This window comes from Chionomys nivalis, chromosome 9 (genome assembly GCF_950005125.1).
Source record: "Chionomys nivalis chromosome 9, mChiNiv1.1, whole genome shotgun sequence".
Lineage (NCBI taxonomy): Eukaryota > Metazoa > Chordata > Mammalia > Rodentia > Cricetidae > Chionomys > Chionomys nivalis.
Genome location: NC_080094.1, coordinates 72,689,935 through 72,711,847, shown reverse-complemented (window position 1 = coordinate 72,711,847; position 21,913 = coordinate 72,689,935). Strand labels below are relative to the sequence as shown.

The window sequence follows — 21,913 nt, the reverse complement described above, 5'->3', positions numbered from 1 at the left end:
AAATTCCACAACATTCAAAACAGTCCCAGAAGCTGGGGACCAAGTGGTCAAAGCCCGAGCCTGTGAGGCAGATTTCAGAGTCAACAAATAAGAAGGTGCAGTCCAGCAGTTGGCCTGGCTACTCCTACTTTCAGACTCTCTGGAGGCTGGAACTTCTGCCCCTGAGGAAGGAGGTGTTTGCGGGCCTCAGTGCCTTGCTGCATGAGCCTCAACATTGAGTTCCCAGGGCAGAGCCCCAAGGAAAGAGTACAGGGAGAGCATGTGCGAGACAGGCAATCCTGAGGGAGGCGATACTTTCGTATGCCTTCCTACCTTCCAGCCCCTTCCTAATCACCTGTTCTCACCAGAGCTCTCCTGGGACCACAGGAAAGTCACTAAGAACCCTAAATGCTTTGGCTTCACTGTCTGGTAAGGCTGATTATAGTACCGAGCCCCTACTCCACAAACAGAAAAGAAACTATATGCCTAAGAACACCGTGTTTTTTACAGGGTTACTGCAGGTGTGCATGCGTCCAAGTGTGTGTGAATTCCAAGAATTCGAATCAGCACAGCTACGTTTAAATCCATATGGCAAGTAGGAAAATCACTTCTGGGCATCTATGTTGCCAAGGTGCCTGCCAAGTGTACAGGTGCATTTCCCAAATCAGCCAGCCTACCCAGAAGGACAAAAGCAAAACCACTTTCCCTGACCTAGGAAGTCCAGACAGTTGCTCCTTGGAAATCATCCCATACCCAAGTTCTCCCAGCACCTCGGCTCTCTGGTCCTTGAATACGATTTCCAGGCCTTCTGCACACCCTAGTACTTTTACGCTATTCTCGCCTGACACGGTGAAGAACTACAACTCCCGGCATGCCCCGCAAGGTGTCACGTGGCACGCCCCGCTTGCTCTCTCTGTCACATGACTGCAGAAAGATGGCGGCCTTGTCAGCGGAGCATTTCGTGGCACTCCAGAGCCTGCTGAAGGTATCTTGCAGGGGTGGGGTTGCGTGCGGCAGCTGCCTTAGACTCTGGGACTTTGTACAAAGCAAGCGTTGGGAATAAGCCGGCTCTGTCTTGGAGCACTGCCCCCTGCAAGAACTTGTCTTTGTGACTCTGAGAAAATCAGCCTTTCTGAGTTTTTAAACAGGAGCAACAAAATTAATCACTCCCTGATATTAAGATGAAAGTTAAAAAATAAATAATCGATGTGAATTCACCGAAGAAGGAGTGACTACGAGTGGTTTTCCGGACTGGAGCAACCGAGTGACAATCAGTTCCCCATTTTATCCAGGTCCGTCTGCCCGCACTATCAGAAATTCTCTTCCTCTGGTTGTTTGTGCTTCCAGCGCTTTGTTGTATGTCCGTTCGGACCCACTGAGGTCTAGTCTGTACTGGTTTGGCCTGCATGCGGCCGGGACAGTCTCTTGACCGTCTTTGGTAAGGTTGTGGGTTTGAAAAGGACATGAAATTTGAAATGTATGCCCTGGCAATGCTGAAGCATGCATGGGCAGCCCGCTTATGGCGGCTCTGTTGAACTTCTCCATATTGGGTTTCGTGGTCTAAGTTGATGATGACGACTGACCAGGTCTCTTCCTCGAGAGGCACTGGATCTCACTACAGATGGTTGTGAGCCACCATGTAGTTACTGGGAATTGAACTCAGGGCCTTTGGGAGAGCAGGCAGTGCTCTTAACCGCTGAGCCATCTCTAAAGGGACATACCACTGGAGATATCATAAAATTTAAATTACTCTGTAGAAGGGTGGCTTTACCATTCCTCTTAGAACTTACCACTAGCGGACATCGCAAATCTGTTCATAAGCTCTTTCAAGAACATGATTTCAGTTTGTTTCCCTTTCTTCTGTAGTGAAGATCAGTAATGATACTGGTGACACTATCATTATCAGCCACATTTGCTTGCTCCTCTCCTGAAGGCTTTGACTTTGTTGATCACAAGTGGATCCCACCAAGCAGAACAACTCCAGGCACCCAGTATGTGCTGAAGAAAGAGCTACTGAGTGCATTAGTGCAACAGAAATGTAACTAGGAACTAGAGTTCTCATGCTCAGCCGTCAGCCTTTGTGGTGGTTGATTTGAATCATTGCTTCTCCATTGCTGCTTATCTTGGGACATTTTGTTTTCCTTGATAAACTTTAAAATGTAATCTATAGCATAGGTGCTGAAAATGCGGAAATCGTGAGGGCTTCACTTTCTGACTAGATCACAAGCTGAGACACCTGCCCCCGGAAGTCCCTCCCAGTTCCTTACTTCTTCCTCTGGCCTTCCCAGTAGTACACTGCTTCTGCCACAGCTAATTTAATATTGCTCATATCTGAACGCCACAAAACTGGAACAGTTGAACACATTCATTTTCACATCTGGCTCTCAGGCATGATGGTGTAGCGGTAGCTCATTTGCATTGTTAGTTCTATTTTTAAAAATTAAAGTTTATTATAAGTCAACCACAGAGCCACATGCAGTTATAAGAAATAATGCAGGGAGATGCCATTTACCTTTTGTCAAGCGTCCCCTAATGGTTACTTTCTGAGAATCTACAGAACAGTATCACCGTTGGGGTATTTACGTTGATACGCTCAAACTGTACAAGGCATTTCTGTCAGTGGAAGCGCCCCGTGTTGGTGTCTTACAGCCATGCTCCCTTGCAGTTGGCTCCAGACCTCCCTTACACTGCTGCGTTCTTCTGTCTTTGTTTTTCATTCCAAGCACTTTTGCAAGTCTCATTGTAGATGATGTTTGTGGATTGGCTTTCCTCAGTCCAATTCTCTAGAGCAATGTTCTCAACCTGTGGGTCTTGACACCTTTGTGGGTCACATATCAGGTATCCTGCATATCAGACATTTATTTTATTATTTATAAGAGTAGCAGAATTACAGTTATGAAGTAGCAATGAGCTGGGCTCATTGAAAGAAAGAAAAGAACTAGCAATGAAATAATTTTATGGTTGGTGGTCCATAAATCACGAGAAACTGTATTAAAGGGTCGCAGCATTAGAAAGGTGAGAACCACTGCTCTAGAGAATCATAAATCGTGTGTGTTAATAGTTGCTTCCTTTTTAGTGCCTAGGAGTCTGCTGTAGTATTCTGTTTGCTAGCTCACTGCTCTATTGAAAGACATGTAGACTGTTTCCAGTGTTCCCTTTTACAGAGAAAGTTGCTCGGTCATCTGGAAGTCGTGTGGTTTAAAGACATCTCCAGACCTTTCCAGAGTGCCTCTGCATCAGCATCTGGGACTGTCTCTGTGTTCTATATGAATCCTTCTGATAAATGTGTCTTAGATCTCAGTGTGTTTGTGTTGGGGGGGTATACATATGTGTTTGTGTGTGTGATTGTGGCTGTGTACATGTGGTGGTCAGTCCTTGTCTTTAGTCTGATTGAAGACAGGATCTTTCTCATCATTCACTGCAGCATACACCAGGCTCACTGTCCCGGAGCTTCTGGGAATTCTTCTGTCTATCATTGTGTGGCAGGAGCCCTGGGAGTGCAGATAGGTGTCCTACTTCAGCTTTTGTGTTTTGGGAATCCTGCTTCGGTCATCAGACTTGTGCAGCAACTGCTTTACCCACCAGGCTGTCTCCCCCAGCCCTGCATCTATCTTTAATATTTAAGTCTGTGATCTGTACAGAGCCGGTTTTTATAAAGTATGTGATATTTAGGTCGAGTGTGCTTTTTTAATGTCAAATTGTTTTAATACCATTTGTTAAAAAGCAAATTTTTCCTACACTGAATTACTTTGCAATTCAAGAATCCTTTGGCATATCTGTGTAGTTTTGTTTCAGGGTTCTCTGTTGCCTTGATCTATGTCTTCTTCCCTCTGAGTATGCCCAGTGATTGCTCTAACTGTATAATAAATCTTTTTTTTTTTTTTTTTTTTTTGAGACAGGGTTTCTCTGTGGTTTTGGAGCCTGTCCTGGAACTAGCTCTTGTAGACCAGGCTGGTCTCGAACTCACAGAGATCCGCCTGTCTCTGCCTCCCAAGTGCTGGGATTAAAGGCGTGCGCCACCACCGCCCAGCTGTATAATAAATCTTGAAATCAGACTGGTTCCTCCTACCTTATTCTTCTTTCTCAAAGTTGATTTGTCTAGGGAGATAGCTCAATCTATAAATCATGTGTTATGCAAGCATGAGGCTGTGAGTGTGATATCTGAACCCCAGGTGAAAAGCTGATGCAATGGTGTACACTTGTAATCCCAGTGGGTGATGGTGTGCACTTGTAATCCCAGTGGGTGGTGGTATGCACTTGTAATCCCAGTGGGTGGGTGGTGTGCACTTGTAATCCCAGTGGGTGATGGTGTGCACTTGTAATCCCAGTGGGTGATGGTGTGCACTTGTAATCCCAGTGATGGGAAGACATGGACAGTGGGATGTCTGGGGATGGCTGGGCTTGACTATTGACTATTTGGCTGGCCCAGATCAATGAAGAACCTGTTTCAGTAAGCAAGGTGGATGGTGCCTGAAGAACCACAGTGAGATTGTCTGTCTTTACATTCATGTACACGTATGTGCACATGTTCTCCCAACACATTCACAGGTGCGCGTGCGCACACACACACACACACACACACACACATGATCGCACATGTTATTTTAGCTGCTCTAACTCCTTTGCCTTTTTTTAGTATACATTTTTTAAATGTTGTTGGGTATTTCTGAAACAAACATGTTTAGATTTTGATAGGAATTGTTTTTTTAATCTATGTGTCAGCTAGTGGGAAGGTGCCCTCTTTAGGGTGTTGAATCTCCCAGTATGTAAACTTGGTGTGTCTCCGTATTTATTTCATCTTCTCTGAGCTCTTTTGTCTGCAGTCTGTAGTTGTATTGCAGAAGTCCTAGAATTCATTCTTTGACTGTAGCAATGACAGTGTTTAAAGTATGTACACATAATTTGCTCTGACTTCCCTCAGCGATAGGCATGACCCAAGAGTTGTAAGATGAAATAAACCTTTTCTCACAATCACAACAATGGAAAACAAACTAAGACAATCTTCCTGGAGTACTGGATTACAAAGCAGAATGAGCAGGAGATACACTGTCAAGCAAGAAAAGGAAGGGAGGCTGGTTAAAGATGGGGGGGGCAGATTCTGAGGAGAAGGAGAGGAAGATAGAAGAGGAGGGAGAAGGGGGTGTGGGGATGGGGAACCAGAGCATATTAGAATACTCTTCTCAGAATTGTAGATGGGAGAAGATACCCAATAGTCCTGTGAAAATACTGATACACTAGCGAATAGCTAAGGCCAAAGCCAGGGCCCCGAGGCTGGAGTACAGTCCTTGCTCATCGTCAGTAACCTCTGCTTTGTATTTTGAAAGATGCGTTTTCTCTGAGAAACATCTGTCCATTACTCGGACAGACAGCACCCAAGTTAAGATGGTTCAACCTTCGATTGTTTGACCTTGCAACACTGTGAAAGAAATAGCATTGGATCCAAAGCACACTCTGGATTCAGATCATCTGACTTGCAGCTTCTGGGGAAGATACTTGCAATGCCAGGGGGCAGTTCCAAACCAGCTGTGCTGGACATAGCCTAGGTTGTTAACTATAGGCTTTCACAGATGCCCTTCCGGTTAAGGACGTGTTCTGCAAAGGTTTACTTGATCCTCAAATTCTCCCGTGCTCACTGGCCAGATGAGGTCAGGAGTTTGCACTCTCCTGGGATGTGCACCCCTAGGTTTCAGGAGTGTATACTGGCCTCCCATGATGCCAGGTAGTTTTTTCTAAGAATTTTATATTTTTGAGAAGGTTTTAATTTTAAATGTATTTATTTGTGCGTGCACAGGCACACACACACACATGCACTCACATATTCAGGTATGGAGGTCAGAAAACAACTTGCTGTAGGTGGACGTTTCTGTCTCTTCCCTCTCCAATTCCAAAATATCCAACATGGAGACAATATTAATTATAAATGCTCAGTTGATAGCTCGGGCTTATTACTAATTAGCTCTTACAATTTAAATTAATCCATTTCTGTTCATCTATGTATTGCCACCTGCCTGATGGCTTTACGCTTCCTCAGCATGTCTTGCTCCCTCTGTGTCTCCTGGTGACTCTACTGACTCCACCCTTCTTCCTCCCAGCATTCTGTTTGACTGTCCCATCTGTACTTCCTGCCTGACTACCAGCCAGTCAGTTCTTTATTAACTAATGAGAGTAACGTGTATTCACAGTGTACAGAAGGATTATTCCACAGCACTTGCAGTGGTTGGTTCTTGCCGTATACCATGTAGGTTTTAGAAATCCAGCCTAGGGCCTCAGCTCATGCCTTTCTTCACCTGCCAAAACAGCTCCTTGGTTGAGACGGTTTTCTTTGTTTATGAAAAATATTGATGTTTTATTTTATCAAGCATTGTTCTTGTTTTTTTTTTTTTGAGATTGTGTGGTTCCCCCCTCTTTAATCTGTTAAAATGTGAATTACATAGATTTTTATATACTTAACTAGATTTATATTCCTGGGATAAATCCCATCTGGCCATAGTGTATAATCCCTTTTATACGTTGTTTATATATTGCTTTTTCTATATGTTACTATGTTGCTAAGAATTTCTGTGTCCGTTTTTATGAGGGGATGTGGATTTGTAGTTTTCTTTATTCCCTTCTTTCTCTTTTTCCTTTTTTGAACCATCCATCTGATTTGGATATTTAGGTAATTTTACCAATGAAATGCATTGGAAACTGTCCCTTCCTCTGTATTCTAAAAGAGATTTATAGAATTGATGTTTTTAATCTTGAAATGTTTGTTAGAATTCTCCAGTGAAAATGTCTACGTCTAGAGATTTTTTTTCGAGTTAATGCTGTGAATTCAATTTCCTGGGTAGTGACAGCTGCTGCATATCTGTTTCATATGAGGGGCGTCGTGATGGGGTTTTTGAGTAATTGGTCTATTTGTGGACGCCGTCAGGTTTGTGTGTAGGCTTCCCTCATCCTTTCAGTGTCTGGCTTGTCGTTCTTGCCAGCTCTTTGTTTCACTTGCTCCCCCTGTCCTCTTATGGGGGAGTGTTCTATGGATGTCAGTTAGAGTGATGGATGGTGTTGCTTAATTCTTCCGTGCCCTCTTTCCTATCTGGCTCGTTCTGCCGGTCGCTGAAGGAGGAGTGCCGCCGTGCCGGTGGGGTTGCGGAAATCCTGTTTCTCCTTACACTTCTGTCGGTTTCTGGTTTGCAGTTTGCAGTCCTCTTGCTGGTTGTATACACATTCTTGGTGTTTTCTTAGTGGACAAAATCTGGCAGCATTTTATAATACTGTCCTGATAGTTTTCTTTCTGTAAAGTACGCTTTATCTGTTATCAGTGTGGCCATTCTTGCATTCCATTGATTGGTGTTTGAATGGCATTCTTTATTCATCTGTCCACTTTTAGCCTGCCCATATACTTAAAGGGAGATCCTTGTATATAGCATTTAATATTTTTCATCCACTCTGTCCATTTTTCTGTTTCAATTAGAATATTTAGGTCACTTAAGAGTTAATACAAATAATGGCCATGCTAGGACTTAAATCTACTCTGTTTTTCTGCGCATTCTATTTTTTTTTCTTTCTTACATTTCTCCACTTTCCCATGGGTTTCTTAGGGGCTAGGAAGATGGCTATCTGGGTAAGAGTGCTTGCTGTGCATGCGTGAGAGCCAGAGTTGGATCCCCAGCACTCACCTAAGAAGCTATGCATGGCCACACAGCTCCCTGTAATCCCAGCATTGTAAAGATCAGGGACAAGAGGGTCTCTGGGAGAGTCAGACTGCTGGCCTAGCTCCAGTGCAGTGAGAGACCTTGTCTAAGGGAGTAGGAGGAGAGTGATGAAGCAGGACACTGGACACCCCACTCTGGTATACACACACACACACAACACACCCAGATATACACATGCACACATACACACATGCATTCCCCTCCTGGTGCACACACACATGCACACACAATTCTCCTCTGGTGTTCACACACATATGCATGCACACACTCATACACGTGCATGCAGCACGAACGTACATTTATACAAAGAATCCTATATTATCTGGGGTTCTAAAATGACCTTTCTAGTCACACCATACGTATGTCACAGTCTGTTGGTGTCATCATTTTATCAGCTAGGATGGAGTCTAGTTATAACCCATTTGTATTAAATATTTCTTGTGCATTACATTTGAAGCTTTACCAAACTATGTTATAATTTTTGCTTAGCCTTCAAATGTAATTTAGAAAATGTGTGTGTGTGTGTGTGTGTTTTATATATATATAAAACATCTTTGCTTGTTCTTTTCTATCTTCATGTTCTAGGAAAATCTGTAAAAGAACTGACTGCCATGGTCAGAAGGTGGCAAGAGACTAAGGAAATGTGTCATGCACATTGCTGATGCTGCTGGTGCCAGCATCAGCTTGCAAACCACTCTGATGGTTCTGTATATCCCTGGGATGCAGGGAAAGAGGCCAGGGTTGCTGAGGGGTGGTATGGCAGGGATGACCCAAGATAGTTTCTGTCAGGTCCCAGTGGCTCCCTGTCATTCCTTCTCTGTTGAAGGACTCGCCATAGCCAGTTTATGGCAGATCTGACAGATTATCTTGGTTGTGTTTCGTTCCTGGAGGACATTTGCTGACAGTTCGTCCCACACCTGAGGAGCATTCTCTTTAGACCCTGAGTTCTAGCATGAAAGCCGTTGCCAGTCTGAGTGTTTCTCACACTGCTTACAATTTGTGTGTGTGTTTCTTTTAAAAGCTCACTTTCTGGTGTGTTTGATGTGCTGTTTTAAAATTATGCTCTTTAGGGTTTACTTGGGTTCTGGAAATGTTTATCATTAAGTCTGATTAAACTTGGAAAGTTTAATATGTTCTATTATTTCTTAAATGTTATCTATCCACTGTCTATTTCTGTCCGTCCATCCGTCCATCCATCCATCCATCCGTCCGTCCATCCGTCCGTCCGTCTATCATCATCCCTCTCCTCTTTTGTTTCCTTCCATGACTTAACTGGTACACTTGTTAGGTCTCTGGTGGAGCCCTGCGGACCCCCAAGACCTTGTTGATTAGTTTCAGTCCGTTTTCCTCTGTGCAGGCTGCGTAATTTCTTAGAATGGACTCTCTTCCATCTATTAGTTCTCTGATGGCCTTCCATGTTGCTGTGCTGCCTTTGTTCTCTGGGTGTTTGTTTGGGTTGTGTCTTCCAAATGCAATTTGTTTGCTTTATATTATTGTTTCCTTAGATTTTTTTTGCCAGTCTTTTTATTTGTCTCAGGAATGTTTTTAATGATTGGATTATTGCAAAATCATAGCTGCTTCAAAATCTTGGTCAGATAAATTTAACATTGTCCCCAGACAGTCCTATCATGTAGCCCAAGTTGACTGCAACTTGTGATCTTATTCCCTCAGCCTCCTGTGGCTTCTGTTCACGCCCCCCTTTCCATTCATCCCAAAATCTTCCTGGTTTCTGGTCACACGGGTGATTTTTATTAGAACCTGGACGTGTTCCTGTTATGTTCTGACTGTGCATAGTATTTAAATCTTGTTTTAGCTAGCTTTCCCCAACATTGCATGGCAGAGAGAAGGGATGTCTTTTGTCAGCTTGACACACGCACAAATGAGATAGAGTCTTCTAGAAAGAGGGAATTCCAATTGGGAAAATGCCTCTATCAGACTGGCCTGTAGGCAAGACTGTGGGCACATTTCCTTGATTAATGATGGATGTGGGAGTGTCCAGCCCACTGAGAGCGGTGCCAGCCCTGGGCAGTCTTGAGAAAGCAGGCTGAGCAAGCCATGAGGAACACGCTGGTGAGCACTGCTCCTGCGTGGCCTTTGCTCAAGTTTCTTCCTCTGGATTCCTGCCTTTGTTACCCCCTGATTGTGGACTGTAATATGTAAGCCAAATTAACCTTTTCCTCCCCAGGTTGGTATTGGTCAGTATCTTACCACAGAAAAAAGAAACCTCATTAATTCTCCATGGAGGTGGAAGTCCAGATTCCCCACAGGACAGTGTGGCTTGCTACAAGTCATTGGGAATGAGGATCCAAGTTCCTGGTCCTGGATACCATCTGCATTAGTCAGGGTTCTCTCAGGTCACAGAACTGATAGAATGAATCTCTCTCAAAAAAGAAAAAAAAAATGTGAATCTCTCATCTTGAGATGTATATGGAATTTATTGGAAGGACTTACAGGCTGTCGTCTAACAATGGCTGACTGTGAATGGAAAGTCTAAGAATCTAGTAGTTGCTTAGTCCCATGAGGTTTGTGTCTCAGCTGGTCTCTGTGTATGCTGGAATCCCAAAGAAGTAGGCCCCAGTGAAGGAAGGTATGTGCTGACACAGTGAGGGCAGGCGGGTGAAGAACAAGCAATCCCTTCCTCCTTCCACAGTCTTTCTATAGGCTTCAGCAGAATGTGTGGCCCAGTGAAAGGAACGCCTTCCCGCCTCAAGGTCCGGATCACCAGTGTGCCCTCTGTTTCTGGACTGTAGTATAGTTCCAGATATAGTCAAGTTGATAACCAAGAATCGCCTTCAGACCACCCTAACAGGTGTTGGGATTCCTTGCTGCAGCCTCGATTACAGGGCTTACTGCTCATGGCGAGACTTCCTGTCAGCCATTGTTAGCCCCCATGATGTGCTCACGGTTCTCTATGTGACTGTTGTTGGGGCTGAAGTAAAGGAGTCACTGTCTGAAGGGATTCTGTCTTAGGAGGCTGCCCCTCTATGGCAAGGTCCTGGGATCAGTGAGGCAAAGGGAAACCAAGAACCTGAGCCCTGTGTCGGTCCCTGGGCTTCATCCTAGCAGGTCCCCCTTCTCCCCCATTCAGGGCTTGTTTTCCCCAGTGCTCAGGATTGGTTCTCAGCAGGAGGAATAGGGAAAGGCACATCCAGTCCAGCTCCCCAGAAACAGAACTGTTAAAAACTCTCAAAAGAATCATAAAATAACCAACACAGGTATTTGCAGGGTCTAACTGTGTATGCTTCCCTAGGCCTCCTCGAAAGATGTCGTCAGACAGCTGTGCCAAGAAAGCTTTTCCAGTTCAGCCCCTGATTCAAAAAAGCTCCTGGATATTACGTGTTCCGGCTTGTCTGTGACGCAGGAGGAGGCAGAGCAAGTAAGTGTGCTGAGAAGTGGCCGTCACCCGCCAGTCCTTATCACCTGTCAGCCTCTTTCCTGACTTCCTGGTCAGCCACATGTCCAAAGACATTTTCTCCTTGACACACTTGTTGATACTGTAGCAAGCCTCAGATAGTTCTTAAAAAATATTAATGAACTCAAAGGATTTTGTCTTTGAGCCTTTATGACACATAAGCCCACTTATGATAAATAACTAGAGTTCCCAGTCACTTTCATCCCAGGTTTATTACCTAGGCAGTGTGGGGAAAAAAGAAAAGAAAAAGAAAAAAACCCCAACCTTTTGTGATTTCACGTGTGCCCAGCATGTGACTTGTGGGTGCTGATGTGCCGGCAGCTGAGGGCAGACCCTGCAGAGATGTCTGAGCTGAGGTACCAAGGCCTAAGAGGTGTTACAGAATACCCATGCTGGGCTCAATCAGACTCTCTCAGGGATGCTGTCCTCTGCCCCTGTGAAATCTTCTGCTCAGGTCACGTGATGTTCATCAGGCAGCGGAGGAAGCCAGAGTTATACAGTAGTGGCAGTGTGGTCCATTCCCGACAGATATGCTTGGCAGGAGTGTCTCCATCCAGATGGCCCTGTTACTGTCATTCTCCTTTAATCTAGAGCTTTATTATGGAAATCAACTGTAGGAAAATGAAAGACAGAAGTAAGATTGTGGGCTTAGTTTGGATGCCCTTAAAATAAATGCAAGGACTTGGGTACAGCTGGGTGATTCTAGGAAACAGGAAGGAGTGGGGAGGACAGAATGGAGGCAAGCCCAATACCAAGCACACTGACCAAGTGGTCACTTCTGTGGCATTAATGCCCACCCTCACTGCTGGAAGCTTCGCTTCTCTTTGCTTCTGAGCTGTGTCCATTTATAGTCAGACAGCCTCCCTGGTGTCATGAAGCCGCAAAGCAGGGAACAGGCACCTCCAGAGAGCTTCCTTAGGTTCAGCTTAGCGTCATTATAGTCATAAGTGAGCTCTAAGCTACATTTGGCTACAGATCTACAAGAACATAGGATAGTTTGCTGGGAGTTAGCTCAATGATGGAGTGCCAGCCCACTGTGCAGAAGCCTTGGGCTTGCTGGGCAGCGCCTGCAAGGGTATAAGGTGGGAACACGTAGCAAGGCAGAGTCCAAGACTCCCCTTCGCAGAGGGGATCCCACTGCTGGCCAGGAACTGTTTGTCTTTGGTCTTCCAAGTGACAGTCTAAAGGTAAAGACAAGATGTGCCTTCCGCTCCAGGGGAACCATTACCTTCTCTAACAACTCCATAAGCACAGGTTCAGATTCCTGCAAGGAGGGTGCAGCCTCACTCACATAAGTATGGTTTAGTGTTTATGGTCCTCTTAGTCCAGAGGCATTGGGCCAGTGCAGGGTTGCCTAGTAACTCAGCTGGCTTTGCACTTCTCTCAGGTTACCAGGGAAACAGCATCACACAGTTAAGTGAAGGGCAGATTCTTCCACAGAAAGCAAAAAAAGATACATCATCCTTTTGCCCACAACTAACAAGTTGCTGACAAGCTGATGACTTCCTGGGTCAGGCAGCTGCCTCTGTCTTCTAAAAGGGCCAGTGGTTTAGCAAAGTCAGGTGGGTGTGTAGTGGACTAGCAGTCAGGTGTGTAGTGAGTGAACTAGCAGGGTCAGGTGTGTAGTGAACTAGCAGAGTCACCTGGGTGTCAGCGCCTGCTGCAGAGGCCCCAGACTTGTGTTAACTCACCATGTGACTGGCGGTGTGTCTGTCCATGGTGAGTGTGCAGAGCTCCACCCCTGCCCCTCGTGTGTACCCTTGTGCCTCCGCCCTCTTTGTCCTGCAGTTGCTCCAGGCTCTGCACCGCTTCACTAGGCTGGTGGCCTTCCGGGACCTGTCCTCTGCCGAAGCGATTCTGGCTCTCTTTCCAGAAAATTTCCACCAAAACCTCAAAAACCTGCTGACAAAAATCGTCCTGGAGCACATGTAAGTGCGTTTTTGAGGGTCCCTTCTTGTTATGACTGTTGTTGAACTATTCGTATTCTCGTTATAACTATTAGCACATTATGCATCCTGTGATATACGCAAAGCCTAGAAATAATGTAAATTGTGGTTGAAAATGCGTACAGATAAATGGTGGAAGAAAATAAGATGCTTGGAGCCCCACAGCTGGAGCTTAGCTGCATCCAGTTTCTAATGGGAAGCCATTTATTTGTTTACTTTTGTTTGAGGAAAGGTCTCGCGTAGCTTAGGCTTGCCTTGAGCTGCCTTTGTGGCCAAGGATGGCTCTGAACTTGTGTTCCTTCTACGTCCACCTCCTGAGTGCTGGGATTACAGGCATGTGCTGTACCACTGCTAGCCTGAAGGTGAGAACCTGGCTGGTGTTTCTTTTTGCATTTATATGGAAAAGCCAACCTTTTGGTTTTGGTTTTAACAAACAGGACCTTGCCATTTTATAGCTGGTTTATTTTCAGCAAACAGTATTAATATTGATGACACTTCTATAAATGTTTACCCTAGGGTCGTTTTTAACAGTTTAAGGAAAGTATACTCTAGAATATGGAGGAATTTAGTATAATATTTTAGAAATCATTTAAGGTTAGCCATTTAAGGTGTTGATAGCTTCTCCCAAAGACAGTTTGTAATAGAACTTTGTTCTCTATTCAGCTATTGACTTACCGGCTCAAAGGCCATCAAACAGCGGGCATACTGGGTTTTGTCATACATTGTCAAGTGGGCCAAGTTGGCTACCCAAACCATTGTTTAACACACACCCCCCCCTTTCTTGAGACTAGGTCTCGGGAGTCTGTTGTTTCTGCTGCTGTGGCTGGAGGCATGCTCCACAAGGCCTGGCCTCACAGCACTGAGACGATTTCTCTTTTCTGTTCTCTTCCCAGTCCTATGACTGGGAAATAGCACCCCATTTTAGCTTTGAACTTTCTGAAATTAGAGATGTTGATTGTCTTTTTCCTGTATTTATTGATCATTTTTAGTTTCTTTTATGAATTATCTGTACTTTCTAAACTGGGAAGATGCTTTTCAACACGAATCTTAAATAGAAGTGGATTGTTGTTTAGCTGAACGCTTTAAGGGGTCTGTTGGTAATGGTTGTTTACCAGGGGCTTGGTTGCTAATATATGGTGACACTATACATTCTGATGGCCTGGCACCTCACCCTGCTGCTGCGTGCTCTAGCATCGCCGGGCTTGTGTGGTGTTTTTTGAGTAAGATGAGGCACTCAGAGTAGATGCTCAGGGAGGGGGCAGTGAATTGACCTGTTCTATTTCATCTCAGAGACTAGTAGCTCAATAAGATTGCGACCCACTAAGCTTTCTGTTCTGTCTATTGCATTATTTATTTGGAGGGCTGTGAAGCATGCCATGGGGACACAGAGGTCAGAGGGTGGCTTGCAGGACTTAGTCTTCTCTTTTGATCATATGGGTCCCATACATTGAACTCAGGCCCTCTGTTAGGGCTAAGAGTGTGTTTATTTTCTGCCTTGTAAAGTTTTTTGTGTTTTGTTTTTCCTAAGCTATGAAAACTACCAGCACTTGGGCCTTCCCATCGCTGAGCTTTGCAAAACAATGAAAAGCTGCAATTGATAGGGGTTGTTTCTTGATGAGAGGCCCCAAGCTGGGGTCCCTCCTTATCAGAAAGCTTACTCTCGTTGCTTTCTCATGGCTTCCTCCTTGTCTTTCCTTTTAAACAGATCTACTTGGAGAACTGAAGCCCAAGCAAACCAGAGTGAGTACGGACCCTGCTGCTGCTCCTCAGTGCCAGCGCTGAGTCCCCAACCAGGCACTTAACCACAGACCAGAGAGAACTATTCTAGTGAAATTTAAATTTCACTCTAGGCGATGATGATGATGATGATGATGATGATGATGATGATGGACACAAGCTGCTAAAATGCAGAAACACCTAAGCAGAAAGTGAAGTGCTTGTCAGCTAAGTACTGTGTCGGTTAAGACAAAATAAAGAGGGGAGCAAAGCAGGCTAATGGGGGGGGGGAGAAAGTGGGCGACACTGACCTTAGGTAACACAGTACATGTACAATGACTGTAAGCAAAGAGAATTGTGTATGTACACGTGTGTGATGTGCACTAAGGCAAGATTAGTCACTAGCATTACTCCTAGAGGTTGCATAAGAGCGTGCTGCTGAGTGACTGCCCTTGTGTTTTTGTTAAGTCAGTCACACAGCTGGAGCTGTGTCCGTGCTGACCCATGCAGCCCTCCCAGTAACCCTGGAAGTCCAGGCTTCTAGATGAGGAGGTTAGGCAAGTGTGGGGCTTGCCTTCAAACCAAGTCTCTAGCGCAGTTGCCCAAGTTCCCCTTTCTCTACGACGCAGGCCATGGCTGCATCTCACCTCGTGTCACGTGTCATTCTCTCCCAACATGTGGAGTGTGCGTGTCTGGAGATGTACCCACCGGCAGTCAGGCTAAGGACAGGTGGCCCCACACCGTGTGTAAGGCACACGACACGCGGGTCTTAGTCCCTCCCTGTCTCTTTCTGAGACTTGCCTGTATTATATGCATACGTTCCTTACAGCCACCTGTCACTGAATCAAAGCTCAGGAGACACAGGTAGTGTAACCTCTTACCAAAGCTGTCCCCTCCACAGTCTCTCTGCCACGCCTGGTGGACCTGGACTGGAGAGTGGATATCAAAACCTCCTCAGACAGCATCAGCCGCATGGCCGTCCCCACCTGCCTGCTCCAGATGAAGGTATGCCCTCTGTCCCGCTCCGCAGAAGGAATGATAGTGCGCTGACCCTCCCCCACCCACAGCCATCTGAAACACCAGCAGTCAAACGTCCTCCGCCAATGTGGTGTCTGTTCAGATTCTACCTGCAGGCCCGTGTTGACGTAGCATGGTCACAATGAAGTAGATACTAAAAGCAGAGGCTTCAGAATAGCAGGTGCAGGGCATTGTATTCCTTAAATAGTGTGCTGAGCCCGGCCTTAGCAGCCGGGTTACGCATGTGGAAGCTGACAGCCCCCTGGACCTCTCGGTAGCTTCCTGTCCGGTGGAACTGGGCCGGCACGGCTGCAGGACAGCCCAAGCGTCCGGTGGCAGTTGATTGTCCGCACTGTGTTTTCCTGCTCACCTGCCTGGCCTCATTCTCTCCACCTTGGTGTTCTTTTGCGGAGCCCCATAAAGGCACAGAAGCCATCTTGTAGGGTTTGTGTGGTTACAGTTAGGAGAGTGCCAAGCTATCGTCACTTCAGACACCCAGAAATCCAGCATCCACAGAAGATGAGGAAGTGGCTCTAACAGGTCCCTTTCAAAACATAGTAACGTTTCATTTCCTCTTTTAAGATAAAATCAGTATACCCGGAACTTTTCTGTGTCTGATGGTTTTCTGCATGCCATAGAGCCCGCTTGTTAAAGTGTCATACAGACAGGGAGTGGTTTCTCATTTGAGTGCTAAGACCCAGTTCCAGAGAGGTAAGTGAGCCTTCACTCACACTCGTGTGTAAAAGGAGAGTGACCCAGGCCTTCCAGGCGTCTCCTTCATTGCCAGCTGCTAAAGGATGCGAGGCTAGGGTCCTCTGCTGCACCCCAGAGAGCCCTTGTCTTCAGGAGCTAGAATTGTGTGGGGCTCACTTCCCAGGAGAAGCAAAGACAGGCAGCTCTGACTTTCTGGACCATGTTCTTACAGATTCAGGAAGATCCTAGTCTGTGTGGAGACAAGCCCTGCATCTCGGCTGTGACCATGGAACTGAGCAAGGAAACACTGGATACCATGTTAGATGGTCTGGGCCGAATCCGGGACCAGCTTTCTGCTGTAGCCAGTAAATAGGCCAACCAGCTGCTGACCGGTGGAGGTGTGGTGCTCACCACACGGGCTGACGGTGAGCACGCAGCAGGACGGAGACGCCGCTGCTCTTCAGAAAGCACAGTGGAGAGAAGGAAGCCATGGGCATTCTTTCTCTTCCTCATTTTGTTTCTTTTCCTGATGATGAGCAGAAGCCCCCACCTCTGAGAAGGCCTTGTGTGAAGCTGACTTACTACGCTGGTTGTGTGAGGGAGCATGTTCATAGCAGGCTGCTGTGGAAAACTTGGGCCCAAACTGGGGAGCTTACCTCCAGCATTACCTCGGAGGAGTTCATTGCCCGCCCTGGAACACATGGGGTGATTGGGGGTGATGCCAGCAGCTCGCCCTTCAGAGAAGCCGCACCACAGCACAGTCCCGCAGAGCCTTCCCTGAGCCTGCAGCCCTCCTGGGCCACAGCTCCAATTCAGAAAACTAAAACATGATATTTGCCACTGCTCCTGAGCGAGAAAGTGGAAAGAATTGGAAATAAATAACAGTCTTTTGATTCCGGTCATGATTCTTTTTACTTGAGTTGATATCTTCAGCCTTACTACCTCTCATTCGGGGAAATGACCTTAGCTTCTTAATTCCAAGCTAAGCTCACAGCTGCATGGTAGGAGGCACTGCACAGTTAATGAACCTCACTGCTCTCTGCTGTTGTCCATCATGTCAACCCAAACAAAATGGTTAACAGTCAGGCGCTCCCGAGAGCTTCGCCACGGAGAACAGCTCTTGCATGCTTCACATGCCGGCAGACCCCATGTCAGGGACCCTCTTCTCCTTCAGTGATCTCCATAGTAGCTCATGCAGCCTGAGTGTGTGTGTGTGTGTATGTATATGTGTGTTTGTGTATGAATGTATATACGTGTGTGTATATATGTATATATGTGTGTGTCTGTGTGTGTATGTATGTGTGTTTATATGTGTGTGTTTCTGTCTGTGTGCATGTGTGTGTATATATGTATGTCTGTGTATGTGTGTGTGTGTTGGAGTGGGTGTTGCAGGGAGGAGGTAGCACCATTGCTGAAGAACAGTCAGGCATCCAGGCTGGGGAGACAGCCCTGCTTCTTGATGGGGATGTGCTTGACCTCTAAGGATCAATTCCTACCCAGCCCTGCTTCCCTTTTTTAATTAAGTAGACACATAATTGTATCTTCCTTCTAAGACTGTGAAGATTAAATGGTGTAACACACCTGAGAGCACTTAGCGCTGGGACAGCTAATAGGCTCGGGAACGGCAGCTCTGACTATTAATAGACACAGCGGTAGGACGCTCCGGCATCCGATGCATTGTCTCACCGACAGGGTTGGTATAAGGATGCATGCGGGTATCCTCCCTTTGTGGATGAGACGGCCAGCTCATGCAGGTTGCTCACCTGCTGGCAAATGGCCTCATTAGGATGTGGGGCCAGCTTTCCTAGCTTTCTCCCTGAGATGCAGGACTCTGCAAGGGACGTGAAGTTTTTTACCTGGCTTGGTTTGGAAAATCTGAACCTGAAGATAAGAAATCTAACCTCTGGCCACCCAATGAGATACTGGGAAGTCAAGATGACCCTCTGAACTTCTCATACTGAGCAACTTGATCTTAAAATACATTTTTACTAATTGTTTAAGAATTTCATACAATACATCTTGGTCATATTCAAACCCCCCCCCCCCACCAACTTCTCCCAGACCCACTCCTACCTCTCCCTCCCCTCCTAATATTGTGTACTCTGTTCGGGTTTCTTTTTTAAAGATCCTGTTGTCTGTACACTCATCGGTATCCAACCACCTCCTAGTGAAGGATTGGTTTCGTGGGGGTCAAACCCTTACAATGGACACCTCCTCTCCCAGAAGCCATAGACTGTCAATATCTCTCCAGCTCGGACTGGAAAATGGTGCTGCCCTCCCCCTCTATTCCAGCATGCTGATTGGCTTGATCTTGTCCAGGTCTTGTCCATCAGCCACGGCTGCTATGCGGTCATCAGTACAGGGTCCTGTCATATCCAGAAGACACTCTCAGGCTGGTCCTCCGCCTCTGGCTCTTACAGGCTTCCTGTCCACTCTTCTGCAATTGTCCCTGAGCCTTGAAGGGGTGAAGTAGGATCCAGATGTCCTGTTGGTGGCTGAGAACTCCACAAACTCTGCCCTTCAGCCACTTGTGCGTTTCTGCATTCACCTCGGTCTGCTGCTCAGAGGAACTTCTCTGGGGTCAGAGAGCTGTGCTGAGCTGTGGGTGTAGAGGTGCAAAGTAAGGGGCAGTAGCCTGTTCTTAAAATGGTAGACCTGAATTCTTTGGGTCACACCCATTGAGAGCCTGTAGGTCCTGTCTGTAGAAAAGGGCTGTTTGATATTTTGCATGCCATGACCAGTCATGAACCTCAGACCCCAGCCCACTACTTAGGGTTGACAGTCTGCGGTCTGCTCTCATGGACGACTCAGCCTTGATAGGAATTCACCCGTTTCCTTCCAGCTCCTGTTATCTGATAAGGTCTCACATCGCTGGCTTCACATCTCAGTCTCCCGTTACCTGTCGTCTTTCGTAGAGGACATACAAGGAGTGCTGGCTGTGTGTCTGGGAAATTGGATATTCTATTTGAATCAATGACACTTGGGGTGTGAGGTCACACTCAGCAGACCTGGGAAAGTCAACAAATGTCTGGTGCCCTTGGATAGTCCTTTTTAAGAGACTCAGGGTTTTTTGGTTTTTTAGCAAGGATAGACTGGTTATAGGAACATATTTCTGGTTGGGTCAACAAGATTTCAGAAGTACCTCTCACTTCCCCGTTGATCTCAAGGGAATTCTTCACCGGGTGATTGTCTGGTTTCCTGGGACCACTGTTCAATGAGCAGCTCTCTGGAATCCCCTTTCCTAGGGTACAGGAAGATTTGACGTGCAGACTCGGTTCATCAGAGGGTCAGTCTTGGAGGGATAGTGCTCCTGCCTCCCCAACACATCCCACCTACAACACAGCAGGAAGGTGAGGAGCCACCTCAGTCCTGACCAATGCATCTGTCGCTCAGTCTGTACTGTGGCTGTGCCAATCAGTCTTTCCCTGCCAGGATGTCAGCCCCGCCTCTGGGCTCCAGCAGTGAGTCAGCAGTGCTGAGACCTGCTTTCCTGGGGCTCGGAGCCTGTCTGCTCCAGACTCCAGAGGATGAGGAGGGAGATGAGGATGTTGAGAGAGGATGAGGAGGGAGATGAGGATGTTGAGTCAAACCCACTTCTCTTAGAGTGTCCGCCCATGCTGGTGGACATCCATGCTAGCGTACAAGGGCATGTGGAAGCAAGACTTCTCAAGAGTTGTCCACCTGGTTTTGGGAGTGCTGACCCTGTCTCTGGGGTGACAGCTGGATCAGCCTTGAACTCGCTGCAAGCTGGGCTGACAGGCCAGTGAGTTCAGAGATCTGTTTCTGTCTCCCTGGCACTGGGATCATAAGCATGTGCCACCACACCCAGCTTTTTTTTCTTTTTTTTATTGACGTATTTACTTTTATTTTATATGCGTTGGCATTTTGCCTGCCCACATGTCTATGTGAGGGTGTCAGATCCCCTGGAACTGGAACTACCAGCAGTTGTGGCTGCCATGTGGGTGCTGGGAATTAAACCTGGGTCCTCTGGAAGAGCAGCCAGTGCTCTTAATTAACCACTGAGCCATCTCTACAGCCCTTACTAACCAGCTTTTTTACGTGAGTTCTAGGGATGCAAACTCGTGGCCTTGTGCTCGAACAACAAGCAATTTACCATCTGAGCCATCTCCCTACCACTACTGATTCAGTAGGGGAAGAGAGCGGGTGATTCTCCACAAATGACCTGAGTTTGCCTTGAATGTGGTGACTTCCTGCTCTCCCACATCAGCCTCTGGGGATCATCTTCCTTCCCTTTTCTGGTGAAGTTCACTCTGACAGTTGGCATCAGAGTCAGTCACCCACTGGGTCTCTGCTCACACACGGGCACCCTGTCCAGGCATCCAGAGACAAACTCTCTAGCCTGGTGTTCACATATTGCCAAGTCCGATATGGTTTAAAAGCTGAGATGTTACCACACGTGAGAAACTTTTATTAGTTACCATTCTTTTTAAATTCTAATCTAGAAGCTATTGACCACCTGGCACTTTGAAGATTTTTCAAGTCATTAGACACAAGGACTATTCTCAGCTTCTGTCGGCTGACGTCCAAATACTGATAGTTTTTTAATATTCTTAATTGCACACTGGTGACCTTTGTACAGCTTCCCGCCTTGTTTGGTGCCCATATTTCTGTGGCTTAGTTGCCCTCTTCACAGTTTTGAAAGGGAAACCGGTTTGTTGACAGTAGTCCCTGGTTGGTGCTAGAGGACCCTAATCTCCAAGGAGAGATTTTGGCGGCCCTGAATGCCCGGGAAAGGCTCTGGTGAGCTTTTAGAACTCATCCCTAAGGGGAGGTGAGGACATTATTTAGGCAGCATAGGTTTCGGTACACATCATGGCCTGCTGGCTGACGAATGGTCAGTGCTGCACACTGCACAGCGAAGGATAACATCACCCAACATAGTGACAAATGAATGCACGGATGTCTCCAGTCTTCAGGGGACCTGGTGGCAATTGCCAGGAACTCGCAGGGTGCGCGTCCCTAGGGTTAGCCTCTGGCTAGGATTTCAGTGGCTCTCGCTGAACTTCAAGGAAGGAGGCTTGCTGTATTAGTTTGTTGATTTGGCTGCATTAACAAAAGCCCACTTCCCGTGGATCCTAACATTAAGGCATGCATAACGGAAAAGTCTGAAGTGGTAGAAGGCCTGCGTTGATAGGATGATGGTTCTGTGCCTGAGATCGTGGACGGAGGTTCTGTCCTCTGCTTTACCCATCACCAAGGTGTTGCCCTCACTGCCGTGGACAGTCTGCTCACTGCTGTGTACCCCAAGGAGGAAGAAGAGAGTACACCGGAAGCTACCACATTCTTTCCTGTCGCTGCTCAGACTCACACAGCCTGTCCTTGGCTTCAGCGTAGGTAGAGAGAGGACAGCAGACACAGCTGACAGGCAGTGTCGTAAGCACCTACTCAGGGACCTCAGCGCAATGTAACCAAGTATGGGCGACGAGAAGAAAACA

At 46.6% G+C, this 21,913-nt stretch overlaps 1 protein-coding gene across 1 annotated transcript; it reads left to right on the top strand.

Moving 5' to 3' along the window:
• Positions 1-904: 904 nt before the first annotated feature.
• On the top strand, positions 905-17,350 carry Commd9 (COMM domain containing 9). Its single transcript, XM_057780933.1, has 6 exons — positions 905-964; positions 10,924-11,049; positions 12,874-13,013; positions 14,737-14,771; positions 15,649-15,752; positions 16,690-17,350. Exons 1-6 carry the CDS (start codon positions 914-916, stop codon positions 16,828-16,830), a joined length of 597 nt encoding a protein of 198 aa, XP_057636916.1. The 5' UTR covers positions 905-913; the 3' UTR covers positions 16,831-17,350.
• The last annotated feature ends 4,563 nt before the right edge of the window (positions 17,351-21,913 follow it).